We start from the raw sequence: 14,684 nt of genomic DNA, 5'->3' as shown, positions 1-14,684 counted from the left end.
CACTTGATTTGCTTTGTGTTTCCATTTCTGTGTTTCATGGAAAGTTCTCACATCCAGTCATGCTTGTTTCTGACCCTTCCTAATTTTTTTATTCCCTCAGTCACTTTGTTCCAGTAGCTCGTGGCCTCCTGGGTCAGTGTGTTTCTTACAAAAATAACCTTATGTGCTCTTGTTCGTAGTTGGTTTCACATCTGCACTGGGAGGGAGAAGCTGGGATTCTCCCAAGGTAAACAAGCTGTGTTAGCACACAGGTCCCACAGTTGCTGGCAGACAGCAGCCTTTCTGACCTCTGGCTGGGGGAATGTGAGCAGAGAAAATGGCCCAGTTCTGTTTTTACCAAAGTCACTGGCCAGTCTCACTGGCAAACCTGCTGTTACCTTCAGGGGAATGACATTTGAGCTGGCAGACATGAGGTGGATCAGATCACTGTAAGGTAGCTTTTAAAAAAATGTTTCATCCTAACTGTTAGTTTTTGTGTTTGTTTGAATTACCCCCCCCCCCCCCCCCCCATCTTTCATGTGATGTAGCATTTTTTTGTCTCAGCTTAAAGCTTTCTGCTACAGCATGAAGTCCTTTATTTGTTTGTGCCGCTCATGGGCAGGTTGCAAGCTGACTGCCCAGCACTGCAGCCAAAGGGAGGAGAGGTTTACACGTCCCCTGTGTAGAAACAGGGAGCTGTGGTGGGTTCTCCAAATTCCTGCACCCTAATCAGCTGGTGATGTTTGCCAGCCACCTTCAGAGAGACAGAGGATCTGCAAACCGTATAGTTCCTTATGCCAAGCAATTAATCTGAGACCAGAAGAGCATAAGGAGCAGTATGTAGGAAGAAGCGCTGTGTGAGTATGCTCTGTTACCTGTCCAGAGATTCAGTTCTCTGAGCTAATTTCATTTCATCTTAATTAGATTATTTCAGTTAGCAGTAAGCACAGCTGCAGGTATTTTTTTTTTTTTTTAGCTATTGCTCTAAGCAGTGGTCTGAGGAGAGCAGGGAATATTTGTGCTACATCTCCTGTAACAACCCCCCTCCAAAACCCCAAAAAGCAAGCAAGAAAAAAACACCTGAAAGCCAAAAATAGCACTGTTGCCTCTTCAGTCAACACAGAACCAGATCTGAGAAGGCTAGTAAAGCCTTCCCAGTTTCTGATGAACTTAATGGACATTTTGTTGCCACCACTTGTGAAGAAGGACTTGATTTCAGTGTTAGCTGTGCCATTGGCAACCGGCGCGGCTGTGCGTCAGTGTGGACGACATCGGGGAGCAGGGAGGTGGGGGAGTGCCAGCTATTTCCAGCCGAGTGTTTTGCTCAGGGCTTGCTTTGCACAGGTGTTCTGTGAGCTGCAAAACATATCTTTTCCCACAGCTGGTCCTTTTATTAGAAAAATGAAATGCAAGAAAAGTCTGCCCTTAGTGCCTCGTTTTTCCTCCCCCTTGTTTTGTTTTTGCTAGGACTCTTCAGACTTTACTAGAATTACGAGCTGGTGCTGGTAAATGTGTGGAACTGGGTTTTATGACCATAGGAGGACCAAAAAATGCCTGGACGTACAGCTTAGACTTCCACCTCATGGCTGTGTATTAAAAATAAATAGCGCCTCTGTTTCTTCAGTGGTATGGGGTTTTCTTGCTATTGATTGTGCACTCCTGGGCTCCCCTCCAATTTCAAACTTAGCACCAGAAAAAAGACAGGCTCTGAGCATGGAGGGGTTGAGAGCCAGAATCCGTATGTTTGTGTCTGTGCATGCAAACTGTCTGTGAGATGCAGTGCCTGGGAGACATACAGACAGCTGAACTGCTTGGCGTATTGCTAACGTGAAATTAATGCCGTTATTTCTGAAAGCAAATTCTTGCTGCAGCACAGTTACAGACAGTCAATGTTCACATTTATGGCTTTTGACAGCCTCATATAAGGTAATTTAATAGAAACACCCAGATGAGAGAGAACCAAGAGGCATTAAAAAAAAAAAACAACACTGCTTTTTTTATACATAGAATGCCTGCGTGAAACAATAGGTTAGTATCTGTACAGTGCCAGTGATTTGCTAGAGGCCATAGATTTCAGTAGAAAGGTCTGTTTAAAGATCAATAGGGAACACTACAGCGTGAGTGCTTTTGCCACTTAGTAGGTCAAGAAAGTGCTTGACGTTAATTCCTTCTCAGGCTTTGGTCTAGAGCCAGCAGTGTTTGGGCACTTGACTGTGCTTCAGAGAGCAAGCTGGCCACATAGGTCCTTCTCAGTTATTTCATTAGGCAGATCATGTAAGAGAATTACAAACACAGACAGTCTTCCCTAAGTTGCTGCAGCTGCACAAGGCAGTGATATCCTTGCACTGGGAAGGCTGACAGCCAGAATCGGAAGTTTTTCCTTAGTATTTGTGCTTTTGCTGGTTGCGTGACTGTATTTGAGATTCTCCTTACATCACAGCAGAGTTTTTCCCATTTCCACCTCCCAGGCTTCCCTCAAAGTCTCCATTTCACTGTGTTGTGCAATTTGGAAATATACAAGTGGTAGGCTGGCAGTTTTGTAGTAAACTAGTAGTAAAAAACCTTGAGTTTCTTTTTATTCTCCAAGCCTTCTCAGCCCCCTGTGTAATGAGAGAGAGGCAGGAAAGCCTGGAGTCAGCATCCATGTGGCTGGTTCATGAAATGTATGGAGGTTGTTTTGGCGTCTTGAGCCTCACCTCTGTCCTATGAGGAAATGTGCCCATAAACAGTCATCAAACGGGATGGTGGCTCCTCCTGGGGAGGGAGGAGGTGTCTCTGCTGTGGCTGTTCTGATTCTCACCCCAGCATGTAAATCTGCCTTTCACCTCAGGCAGACCTTCCTTCTGCTGGTGTCCCAGCAGAGCCTGTTCAGGAGGCAGGTAGGTTGTGCTGCCCTGAAGACAGCAGCTAGGGAACAGTCGCAGGTCAGGGGGTGCAGCTGTTGCTTGTGTAATTAAAAGAATCTGAATGGCTCTGACTGCAGGAGACAGTTTTGTCAGCTCTTCCTCTTCCTTCTGTATTTCTCTTCCTGATCTTCCTCTTCCTTTGCTGTCTGAGCTGCAGGCTATGTTGTGCTGAGCAGATCAGCCCTCATTGCTTGGCACAACCTTTGATTCAACTTTGATACTCATCTAAAAACTCATGTTCCCCTCATCTTTATAATCTCACCTTGTGTCAAACAAAACTGCGCAAAAAAAAAAAAAAGCTATTCAAAAATAGTTTCCCTTTCCAGCTCTCATTAAAGAGATTTAATGCTTCACGTAATGGTAACTGCCTTTCCCTGGGTGGATATTTTCATTTTCATGCACCTCAGATCTGTTCTCTGTGTGATATAATTGATACGCAGCTGCATTTCCTTCTTGCAAAGTTTTGCAAGACCCTGCTTTGGGAAGTGGCAGAGGAGGTCTCCAAGTAACACACCAATACCAAAGTGAGGCGCCCTGTTTGACGTCTGTGATTACTCATGAGTACTGAGAAACTGGGGTGACTGGCCTCAGTGAGGATTCATTTGGCTCTCCTGTTTCGCTCAGTGGCAAATCTCTGGTTTAAGCCATGTAGCTGTTGTGTTTGGATCAGAATTTGGTATGTGGGAAGCTACTCTCCAAAATCCTGCCCTTAAATGATACAAAAGTGCCATTTAAATGTCAGCTTTTATATTTGTGGCCTTCCTTCCTTTCTAATTCATTTTCTGACAGCAGGTGAATTTCTCCTATGCCAGAGCTTAAAAAAATGGCAAGTAACATTTGGTCCCTGCTTTTCCCGTGAGGTAACTTATTTTCACAAGTCCTTATTTTTGAAATTGTGTGTGATTATATGCTTCGTGGGTAATCTTTGTGTAGAGTCATTTTTCATGCTAACATGGACATTATGATCTTTATCACAGAGAGTAAAGTAAACGTCCTGACAAAAGAAATACAGTAATAATGAAAAGTTGTTTTTTTTTCTTCTTCTTTTTAAAGTCTGCATTGATATAGAAATACTCCGTATATTTTTGGATCATACTCTTCTGAAACCTGGACGTATCATAATCAAATTCATATCAGTTGTTCCCATGTTTGACTTTGAGGAAGGCTTGGAAAAATATCTGCTCTTTGTAATAAGTTTAACATAGCAGACTAATCATTTCATTAATGGTTTCCTCTTCAGGATTACACTTTCAAAGCCATGTATGATCATTTAATTGCATGCTTCCTTATTAATATTAAACACAATTAGTCTCACTGTGACACTTTGAAAATGTGTCCCTCGCAGTAAATGCAGCCTTCACACAGGGTGTATGAATATCCCAACCACTTCAGCATTTCTGCTTTCCCAGTCCCTCAGTACTGATTATCAGTCCTGTTATTTTACCTGTACCACATCTGAAATGTGGAGTGACACAGTGCTTACAGTTGTTTTATTTGGCTGTGTCTGGCTTCTTCAGCCAAGCACCCTGGGGTGGGGATTTTACTCTGTGATTAAATAATAATGCAAAGGTTTCCTTCTTTGAGAAAAAAAGTTGTTTTTTGTTTGTTTTTTTTTTAAAATAGCATTAATATCATGAGTGTGATGCAGCACGGACAGCAGGGGAGGAACTGAGATCTCTGTTATTTATTGTTTGCGTACTCAGTCCCTGTGGAATGAAAAGGAAAGCTCCCATAATATGCTATCAGGGAATGTGTCTGCCGGGAGATATGTGACGTCTGATTTAATAAGAAGCAGATTACAAAATGGCCTTTGCGGCCAGTGTTTCAGCCTGCCTGAAAACACAGCTGGTTTTGGATGTTGGAAAGGCCCTTTTGCCCAAAACAGGCTTTTCTGTGTGGCTGGTGGCAAAGAATATCGTTTGTATCAGCCAGCCTTTTAGTGCTGTCAGTGTCAGAGTGGGCCAAGCTGTGGCTGTCAGGGTCCTCCTGCAGCCCCCTGATGCCTGTGCGGGCAGCCGCAGCCTGGGGGTCCCTGTCCTGCCTTTGCCACCGCCTGGGCCCCTGTAAGGGTAGGAGCCCCAAACCAACAGTGCATCATGATGTAAATGTGTTTCCTGGAAAGCATTAAAACAGAAATAGTAATTTATGTACATACCTTTACCGGAGTTATTATATCTGTGTAGAAATATACATGCATTATATAAAAAAAAAAGTGTTGTGGAATCAAACACAAAATAGTGTTTCACTTGCTTACCTAAACCACCACCACCTTTCATTTCCCCAAGATCTCAGAGTCTGGCTTGTAGATGGATTTAATGAGCTGTAGTCTTGACTCATAAAAACTTCTGAGTCTGGAAAAAAGAACAAAGCATAAAAAATTCATCCAATCTGTAGCCATCACCAACATCTATCTAACTGAGCAATATTTAAAGCTACGACAGATTATTCCTGGTTCCTAAATAGTGTTAACCTGTCAAGAGACAGGTTTGTAATCTTACACTTGCTTGACAAGCTTTGCTATTTGTACAATAATGTTAATTTGTGCTGAGGTTTCACAACTAGTTGTAGTTGGGTAGGGAGCCTTACATTTAACGTTCCCTAACTAAATAAAAATGGGCCTCTTGATCAGATTTTCAATTGCAACGCTTTATTAATCTATTTTGGCTTAATTTAGTGTCTTGCCAAATACTAAGTTCAACCTTTCTCACAAGTATTTATTTTTAGGAAGGCTGGTGATGTCAATAGCAGAAGGAAGATAGATTGATAGATGTCAAAATGGACCGCTGTGATCTCTGTATGGAAGAGAGATGCTTTGTTTGTAAGAGCAAAGAGGATTGTTCTGTGCACAGAGATTATCACATTGAGTGTTTTATGAAGGTTGTTTCAATGCAATCTTATTTTCAAAGTTTACCCCAGTTTCTATCCAGTGTTTAGTTCGTTAAGGTGTTGATACAATTTTGCTAACACTTTTGTTAAGTGGATTATGTTCACAGCCAGTTTTTCAAAGCAAACAGATGGCTTTTCAAACAGAGCATGCCCACAGATTTTTTTTTATGCTGTCTCTAGAATTATGATAGCTCTGTCAGAGGGGGTTGGTTTGTCATTAATTTTCTTGTGATAGATGATTCAAAATCATTTTTGCTCTTTCAGCTTGCTCAAACAAACCAACTGTTTAAAAATAAAAAGCACAAGGAAACTAAGACATAAATCAATTGGTCTGCACATGAATGGAATTGCACTGTTTTGATAAGTCCATTTCTGTTTTTAGATCACTGCAAAATAAGAATATCTTCAAAACATTGGAAGTACGCTCAGGAGGAGTTTTTCTCTTCTTGGAACCAGAAGACATGTCATGCATTGCCTCAAATGAAACCTGTAATCTGAATTGCCTGGTTACTTAAATGTGAAATCAGAATATGCATAAGGGAGAGCTGATGGCTCAGCACTGTCACACTGGCTGTGAAGTCTCTTGGCTTCTGGTGACTTCAGAAATGAGTTCTGGCAGGATGGGCTCAGGCTGTTGTCCTCCAACTGGGTTTATCAGATCCTAAACAGCTTCCCTTAAATGGGTGTCTCAAATGAGAGTCCCTAAGCAAAGATACAGCTCATGGGCCACCCTGAGAAAGACTTCCCTCTCCCTGTGAAGGAACAGAACATAAGAAGGCAATGTAGGCTCAGCTGAAGCTCTTTTTGTATCAGCTTATGGAGCTGTATTCATCTTCTGCTGCTATATGACAGGAAATCGTCCTCTTCTATGCACAGCATATGTGACTGCTCCCACTGCCCAGGGAAGCATTAGCCATGCTGCAGCAGAGAATAAGCTCTGAGAAGTCTTTCCCTAGACACCCCAACTAAGGGGACACGAGATGCTTCCATGTGTTGGGCCTCCCTCATCATTGTCAGCAGCATCATTTCACCTCTCCTTTGCACTGGCTCTCTCAGGTTTTGGGTGTAGTCGTTCATGGTGCTGTAGGGTTGTCTATTTTGTGTTGCTTTTTGTGCTCAGGAGATTTTTCTGTTCCTGTACATGAATATGTAGTGACAGTTTTTTACTCAGAGAATTTAAGGCTGCAAAACGTCGTCACACTAATTGGCAGCTCATTGGTGCAACCTTCAGTGTCAGCAGTCCCGTATGTGTGACACGAAAGAACTAGCAACCAGCCCTGCTGCAGCTGGATCTATTTCATTCTAAAACCAAAGTACTTTAAATTGCATCTGTGTAATGAAGAATCTACCACCGTGTTTGACATGGTGTCATTAGTGATGCTGCTGTGGGAGCTCTCTGGCTACGCTGTGGCATGTTGTCCCTCTCACTACAGTATTGGCTTGCATCCCCATTCATCTGCAGACAGAAACAGTGGGCCGTGCCAGGCACTGGAGGCAGGTAGGGGGCTCTTGAATCCCTGCCTACCACCTTTAAACATAAGCCCAACCTTTGTCCTAAAGGCAAGATCGCATCTATGTGAAGTATGTGTTGTATAAATTTTATTGTCTTGTTTTTTCAAGCCATGCCTGCTTGCTGGGTTCCAAGCTGTTCATCTGTGTATTCCCATAACTGTCATGCTGCTGAGATACAAATCTCTTAAAAAGTGCTCCATACCAAACAGCACGGAGCTGCTTGCTCAGTCCCTGCTCTCTTCATTATTCTAGCATTAAGTTGGATTCCTAGCATCTGGGTAGTGATTTGTGTTGTTCAGCAGGGACAAAGTCATGTCACCAGGAGATGAGGCAATCACCTCCTCGGGTGCAGGATGCCATCTCTGGCTGATGTTGTTTACCACGTGGTGTTTACCAGTGCTGGGGGACTTGCAAGCCACCATTGTTTCTTGCTTGTGAACATTGTTAACAGAGACTCAGGCGGTGCAAGCCTGGTGCCAGGCACTGGCAAAAAGGGAAATGTCATCAGTGTCAGATAAACCCCTTCCTCTCATCGCTGGGGAAAGGAGAGCTGAGGTGTTCCCACTGCTGGAAGGTGTTGTGTTGTCTCCTCTCCAACACATCTGGTTTGTTTTGAAAACTGAAGGAGAGTTGGTCAGTCGCCCTTCCAGTGTGCCCCAGCTCTTGCCATAACATCTGTTGTCTCCTGTGAGACCTCACAACGCGTCTGTGCTTGCAGGAGGTCAGGTTAGGTTGCAGGGATGTGAATGTGACATTTCAGTCAGCATGGTTATTCCTTCTGAATATGCTCACAAACAGCTGCACAGAGTGGTGTATTTTAGGCTGTACTTCGGGTGACATTAGGAGAAGAGCAGCTCAAGTTCTTAGTGATACTGAATTTTAATTACCAGATGCATCTCCTGGTTTTTATTTATTTGTATCCTCTAGCACCAGAATCTGGTATTATGGCACTTGAGATATCAATATTGCATAAATATTCATTTTGGCATTTTTGAACACAAACTCTTTAATATAAATCTCATGTAACATGTTTTTCCTGGTAGTTACGAATCGGATTGACAGTCTGTTAGTCACTTCACCCTTGCATGCTTTGAGCAGATATAAAATTAGGCTTTTACTCATCTAGTCTTCCATTCCAAAGTGCCTGAATGAAGGTCTTAAGAGAGGTCTGGATGGATTCACTGTGGTGTTACAGGCTGTCCTGCTTCTTATAACCACGCAGTTTGGCCTGCTTCTGCTAAAGGCTGGATAGCAAGTCCAGGTGCAAGGAGGGGTGGGTAACTGGAGTCTCATGGCCTGTAAGGGACCCCAGCTGGGTACCTGCAGTCATTGCCATTTGCGATCTGACGTGAGAGGTGTTCTTATGAGGATGGAGAAGTGGCACAAGGAGAGGGTACCATGTGCTGCCCTGTCTTTGGCAGGACCTTGCTATTGACCGTGGAAGAAGAGAGTCCATTTCCCTGCAGGGACAGGCTCTTGGGAGGTGGCGGGCTCCTTACAGCAGTCCAAATTGCCTCCCAAGGGGTGTTCTGGAAAGGGGGAAGTTTGGTACCCATCACACTCACCCTTCCCAGTGTGCTGGCTGCTGCCTTCCCTGGTGAGCCGAGCTGCACAAGGGACTTCAGTCCCTTCCACTAAGGGTGGCATTCAGGGGGGCAGAGGGGATTTGAAACAGGACCTGGGTCACATTCCATGGTACTGAACAATTCAGCAGACACATGAGAGTGGTATTCTTGCTTTTGGTCCCAAGCAATGTGTGTGATCCCTGACTCTCTCTGCCTGTCTGTGTGTGCATCCTCAGGGCCAAGGTGACCTCCTGAAGAACGCCAAGAATGAAGCCCTGGAGAACATGAAGCAGATCCAGCTGGCCTGTCTGTCCTGCGGACTGAGCAAAACTGGAAGCGGACATGCAGATGCAAAGTCAAAACGGTGCCTGGAGGCGATACAGGAGAAGGATACAGGAGATGAGAATGGGAGGCTGTGATCAGAGGCAGAACTGTCGCATTTGTCACAGATTTCAATAACTCTAAACTATTTTTTTAAAGCATTTAAAAATTCACACAGGAATGCCCTCTACAGGGTGTTGATAGTATTAAAATCCTCACAATGTCAGTATTTTAATGCAGTTAATTTATCTAAGTTAAACTCTGGTAGTGAGATTTCTAATGAAGCCAAGCTGTCTGTATGCAAGTGCGCATGTGTGCACGCATGCAAATCTTGTAGACGCCCTTTCATGTGTTACATTAGCCATTTGCTAATTTATTCATTTCTCATCTTTGAATAGGCCTGTTCATTCTGAAGATCAAAACAAATAGAGAGTACTTGTATCAGTTTTGTGCTTTATTTTACTCTCCAGCTTTTATCATTTAACTTACAGGTTATATTACTGTTAAGTTGTTTAAACAAACAAAGTGCATTGACAAATGTCACTAACGACTGTCAGGGCAAAAACAGGTTTGCTGCAGGTCCTAAACATGATTTTTAATGAACAATTCAAGCAAAGGATATATTAAATGGTCAGAATTTTTGGATAGATTATGATTAGATTTCAGGTGTACATTTCACTGAATTTTAGCAAACTGCTCTTTGGGCTACATCCATATAACAGACATTAATGTAAGAACTAGCTGATTTATTTCATTCTAGTGAATCATTGCTACCTTGTAGATCTGCAGGACAGCTACAGTCTTTGCTGATAGGCATTTAACTCGTGTAGTGATGAACACAGCTAGTCAGCCCTGTAGTTACAAGGAGCTGTGAATATTCTTCGGTGATTGTGAACTCTGAAGGTGAGCTTCAGGTCCTTCTGAAACGCCCGATGGTGCAAGTATTGGAAGGAAGATTTTATAAATTTCATAAACTGTGAGCTTTACTGGAAGAGGTGTGAGAGGTCAGATCTTGCTTGCCTTCTACTTAGTGATCCTGTTGAAGTCAGTGGGATAAAACGGGCAGGATCTGGCCTTTTGTTTCTGGTTAAGAATCATGCTGTGCTAGAAATTTGAAACAAGGCTGCAGAACTGCTATGGATGTAGTGTTAGAGAAATAGCTTGGGGAAAAAACAGGGTACCAGCAATTATGTGCAGCAGTTACAAATGTCCTGGCACATGTCAAGTGTTTAGGGTAGCGCTGAGGATTGGATGCCTTTTTGTGATGCTGTAGAAGGGAGACAGAAAATGTCCCAAAGCATTGCATCCCTGTCCTTCCCAGTGTCCAGCTCATGTACGCTCACAACGCTCATTTCAATCATTTAAGTGCTGTACTCAAGTGTAGTATTTGTGTTACCTAAACAGAACTAAGTGTTTTATGGTTATAAAAAAGACTATATTTATTTAAAGCATTGCTTTTATTTTGAAAAGCTACTTTTTAAATTAATTTGATTAACAAATATACTAATTTTCTGAACTTAACAAAAAGTAATTGCTGAAAGTTTGACCATTGGAGAATCTTAAATAGCTATTGTGTTAAGTTATTTTTGACTTCTTAGTAACACTATTATGTTCATGTTGCACATTACTAAGAGAGTAAAGCTATGAAACAACTTTGACCCATGTTTTTAAAGTGTTTTAACACAGAAGGCAACCAGTGAGACTCAGGGTGGGTGAGTTGCTTGTGATAAGGTCCTGCTTAAACAGGAACTGTATTAATGCAAAGGTTGTAACTCAGACGCCTTAAATACCATTTAAGAAAAACTTGCCATATATGTTCAGATCCAGTCCTAAATCCTTTGTTTATCTCTTTGTTAGATTATGAGTGTGTATTTAGCCTTCAATAAGGTTCAGAGAAGGAGTGTCTTGTGTTTCATGCAAGGCCTAAAGCTCAGATCATGGTGCATGGTCACGTTTTGCCCTCCTGGGTTACCTTCTTTATTTCATCATGGGTTGTGTTTATATGAAAAACAGCACTTGACCTTCAGAATTTACAATTAGGGAGGACAGAAATTGTTAACCTAATGCCACCAGTTGTGAAAGAAGCAGTCTTCATAAGGCATTTCTCTCAGAAGGTCAAAGTTGCTTCAGAAAAGGAGAGAAGGACTTACTTTCTGTGCTGAAGTTGCAAGAGGTACCACACAGCACTTGGTCTATATGCATTTGCTGAACCAGAAGATGGTGGCTGGACAGAAATCCCATAGCATGCAGGCACATACTTTTCATACTATATTTAGCATTCAGATCGTGTCCCGTACCAGTCTCAGGCTGTGGCTCTCTGTGCTGAAATACAGGAATAAAACTTTGCGTGCCCCAGAGAGCCCCGAGCAGCTGGGGCCACTCCAGGCACTGGCACTTGCAGCCCCGCGGCTGGAGCAGCCCTGTACTCCCTCCTGTGTGAAGAGGGGCTGGTGGCAAAAGTCCATTTCGCCTTCTTTTGTGCACCTTTCAAAGTCACTGGGAAAGGATGCTAGTGGCCACCAGTGTAATAAAAATTCAGCCTTGAAAGAGAGGACATGGGAAAGATCATATCCAGCATTGATGGCAACAACGTATGAGGGACTGCCTGGCCTGCCAGGAAGGGTTTCATGACATGCCTGGCTTCCTCCAGTTGTACAACCTTCTCATTGCTCCATGTCAGTATGATTTGCCTCATTTCCCACCTGAATGGGCAGATATGATCTATAGCAATTACTTCTGCAGAAGTGATGGTAGGGAAGGGTTTATAGGTATTCACAGTTGTTTACAGTGTGTTTGGCAAGAGAAATCAGAGAAGCTCTCAGCAGACTGGCATGCAAAGATGTCTGCTAGAGGGAGTACAGGAATGAATTTACCTGGGTACTTGTTCCCACTCTGCCACTGAGTCTTTAATCGTTATATTTATTTTCTCTGTGTCATTCTCTCATCTGTAAGATAAGTAATGATTTTTTCCCTTCCCTAAGTGTAGGTTAGGTTATGGATTTCTGAAGCCCCTTTGAAATGTGCTGATGCTCTCAGAACATCCAGTGCTGTGTTTGGGCTGTCCTGCAGCACCAGTGTCCGACAAATCCTTTCCTGCCAGTGAACACAGGGGAATCAACAAGTGTGAGGAGGGCTGAGCCTCGACCTGCTGTCCTCTCCTGAGGGCATCGCTTCCACCAACACTCATGAGTACATTGTCCACACGCTTCTGTGTCTGGCACCTGCTAAACTGCACCTTTGGTCAAGTGTGGTGGAGTGTTTGGTCAAAGGTGTTAAGTTCCTGCAGATTTCCTGAGAAAAGATGGGACAAGTATCTCAGAGCCCTGATGGCCCCTTCCCTGCAATGAGGCTGCAGTGTGACCTCTGTCTGTGTTCAGCACCGTGACCCACGAGGGAAAAGAGAAGACACAGAGGTTTCATCTGTATTTTGCTTCTTGTATACATGAACGAATCCAGACATGAGGCACAGGAAAGGAGTCTGAATTTGTCCAGCCATTCATGGACCTTATTAATCTTAAATCAGCAGGGATATTTTTTACCAAATTTTACATGCTGGCTTGACCAGCAGGACTGACCCCTTCCCCCTCCTTCTCCTGAGCTCACCATGAGTTAAAGCACCATGCTTCTACACTTCTTTTTCTGTGTTGTTCTTCATGGATTTTATTCCCCACTTTTAAAGCAATAATGCAGCTTCCCAGTGCAAAAAAGGTGAGAGCTTTGTGTGTTCCTCCTTCTGAGATTCATCTCCCAAAATAGCTCGTTATCAGATAATTACATGCACGGCAAGAGCTTTCCTGTATAATAATCCATCTCTTCCGTCTGTCGGTTCAGACTAAAACATTGGGTCGTAGCCTCCTTGGCCTCCATCCCAGTCCTATTGCACCAGACAGCAGCCTCACACGGGCTAACTCAGGAAGGGCCGTTAAACGAAAAGGTGATGAAGTTGCAGGAGCGCTCTCTTTTCCCCTCCTCCTTCTTGCTGTGGGACTGGGTGTGTCAGTCCCAGCTCACACTGCAGCAGCAGCAGATGATGTATGAGTTCAATAAATCTGAGATTTACTTCTTGTGAAGTGCAGTGCTTAGCAGAGGCAAGGTGATTGTGAGATACAAAAACATCTGTGCACTGTGAACGTGCACTTGGGAACAGAGGATGATTTAATGATTTCAGGCAGCAGGGTTCACTCCAGAAATACTTACTTTGAATCTCCTGGGACGCGTGAGAAGTGGATGTGATGGGCAGGAACAGCACTGAAGGAACGGTTATTTAAGAGGGGATTTTGATTTTGTCTCATATTCATGCGCAGCTGACTGTGGCTCTGCCGGGGAGCAACCTGTGCGTGAGGAGCAGGCGAGCGCCTGATGTGGGAACGGAGAGCTGGAAGACCTGCGTGCTGGGTGTGTTAGCCACTGCTGCAGAAACTGGGGAACTAAATCTGGCTTAGAGAGGCCTGGGCTAGGTTATTGCTGTTTTGTGGGTCACTAATAAAATTATTCTCCAAATTCCAAATGTGGGAGAAAATCCTTACCATGTCTGCACCTATAATGCTCGGCTGTGTTACGGACATCTTGCATAAGAGGAGGTAGGTGGTAAGGATGGTTTTGAAGGGAGCTCTTTAGGTGGAGGCTTCACCAGGCACCAAGATGTCCCCCTTCTCCTCCCAGGGCAGGTATGAAAATCCCAAGGTAGCCCCATGTATGAGAATAATTTGGCACCATTCTTTGAGTTGCCTTTGTATAGATTCAGGCTGAGTAGTCTTGTGTTTGCTTTCCAGAACAGGTCCCTGATAAAAGATGTTTCCTTTTTAATTTAATGTTGAGGAATATGCAAGTTCAGTAACCAAGATGTCAGCAGTCAGGCAAGAAATGTGATGCAAGAGCTATCTCACCAGCTGTTCCTGTGCAACAGAAAATATTGTGTGAACATGCCCTGATGAAACAGGTCATGTTTTAAATGAGGATTTTCTGTTCTCTTTGATTATTTGAAGTAGTTTATGAACAATAAATTGCTTTTGCAGAAAATATTCATAGGGTAATTTCAAGAGAACGTGCAGAAATCAAAATCTCTGCAGACAACACATGAGCAGGAAGAAGTGTTAGATTTGACAGCTGCGTGCTGCACACAGTGCATACCACTCTGCTCTGGAAGCTGGAAGAAAAATGAATGCAAAGGCAAGTTTGAATTATTGGTGGTGTTAGAAGTAATTTCCCTGTTAAACTGTGCAGCAGGGGCCCATTAATTTATTAAGACATGAATACAGTGGGCTCAGGAAGCAAATGTGATGCTTGAGGCCAAGAGTAAGTGTGCAGGGAGAGGAGGTGGAGGGTCGACGTGTGTCGCATGCGGGGAGGAATGCGGGCTGCTGGGGGGCTGCGTGGGCGAGAGCCGGCTGAGAGCCCCCAGGAGTGGCCATTGCCCTCGCTGTGCTGGTGGAGAGGGGCACTTGGGGCAGGGAGTGGGTTGGTAACTGGTGGGGCTGGTTTCTACCAGCAGAGGTTTGCACAGATCTCGGTGAGG

The 14,684-nt window shown here is 43.8% G+C and overlaps 2 protein-coding genes across 12 annotated transcripts in view; one reads left to right on the top strand and one right to left on the bottom strand.

The window, feature by feature from the left end:
• The window catches only part of PLCL1 (phospholipase C like 1 (inactive)), a 199,071-nt gene extending 188,252 nt beyond the window's left edge, over positions 1 to 10,819 (top strand). For all 10 annotated transcript variants that reach the window (XM_080599883.1, XM_080599885.1, XM_080599892.1 and 7 more), the window contains one exon: positions 9,085 to 10,819. In XM_080599883.1, coding sequence (XP_080456009.1) covers positions 9,085 to 9,267 — 183 coding nt within the window. In that variant the 3' untranslated portion in view covers positions 9,268 to 10,819. The remainder of the gene's footprint in view (positions 1 to 9,084) is intronic.
• Positions 1 to 14,684, bottom strand: part of LOC308198140 (uncharacterized protein) — a gene marked incomplete at its 3' end in the record, with an annotated part of 176,686 nt that overhangs the window by 10,611 nt on the left and 151,391 nt on the right. For both annotated transcript variants that reach the window (XM_080599941.1, XM_080599940.1), the window contains one exon: positions 5,140 to 5,236. In XM_080599941.1, coding sequence (XP_080456067.1) covers positions 5,219 to 5,236 — 18 coding nt within the window. The remainder of the gene's footprint in view (positions 1 to 5,139; positions 5,237 to 14,684) is intronic.

This window comes from Anser brachyrhynchus (assembly GCF_964034855.1).
Source record: "Anser brachyrhynchus genome assembly, chromosome: 7".
NCBI classification, from domain to species: domain Eukaryota; kingdom Metazoa; phylum Chordata; class Aves; order Anseriformes; family Anatidae; genus Anser; species Anser brachyrhynchus.
This window is presented reverse-complemented; position numbering and strand designations above follow the sequence as displayed.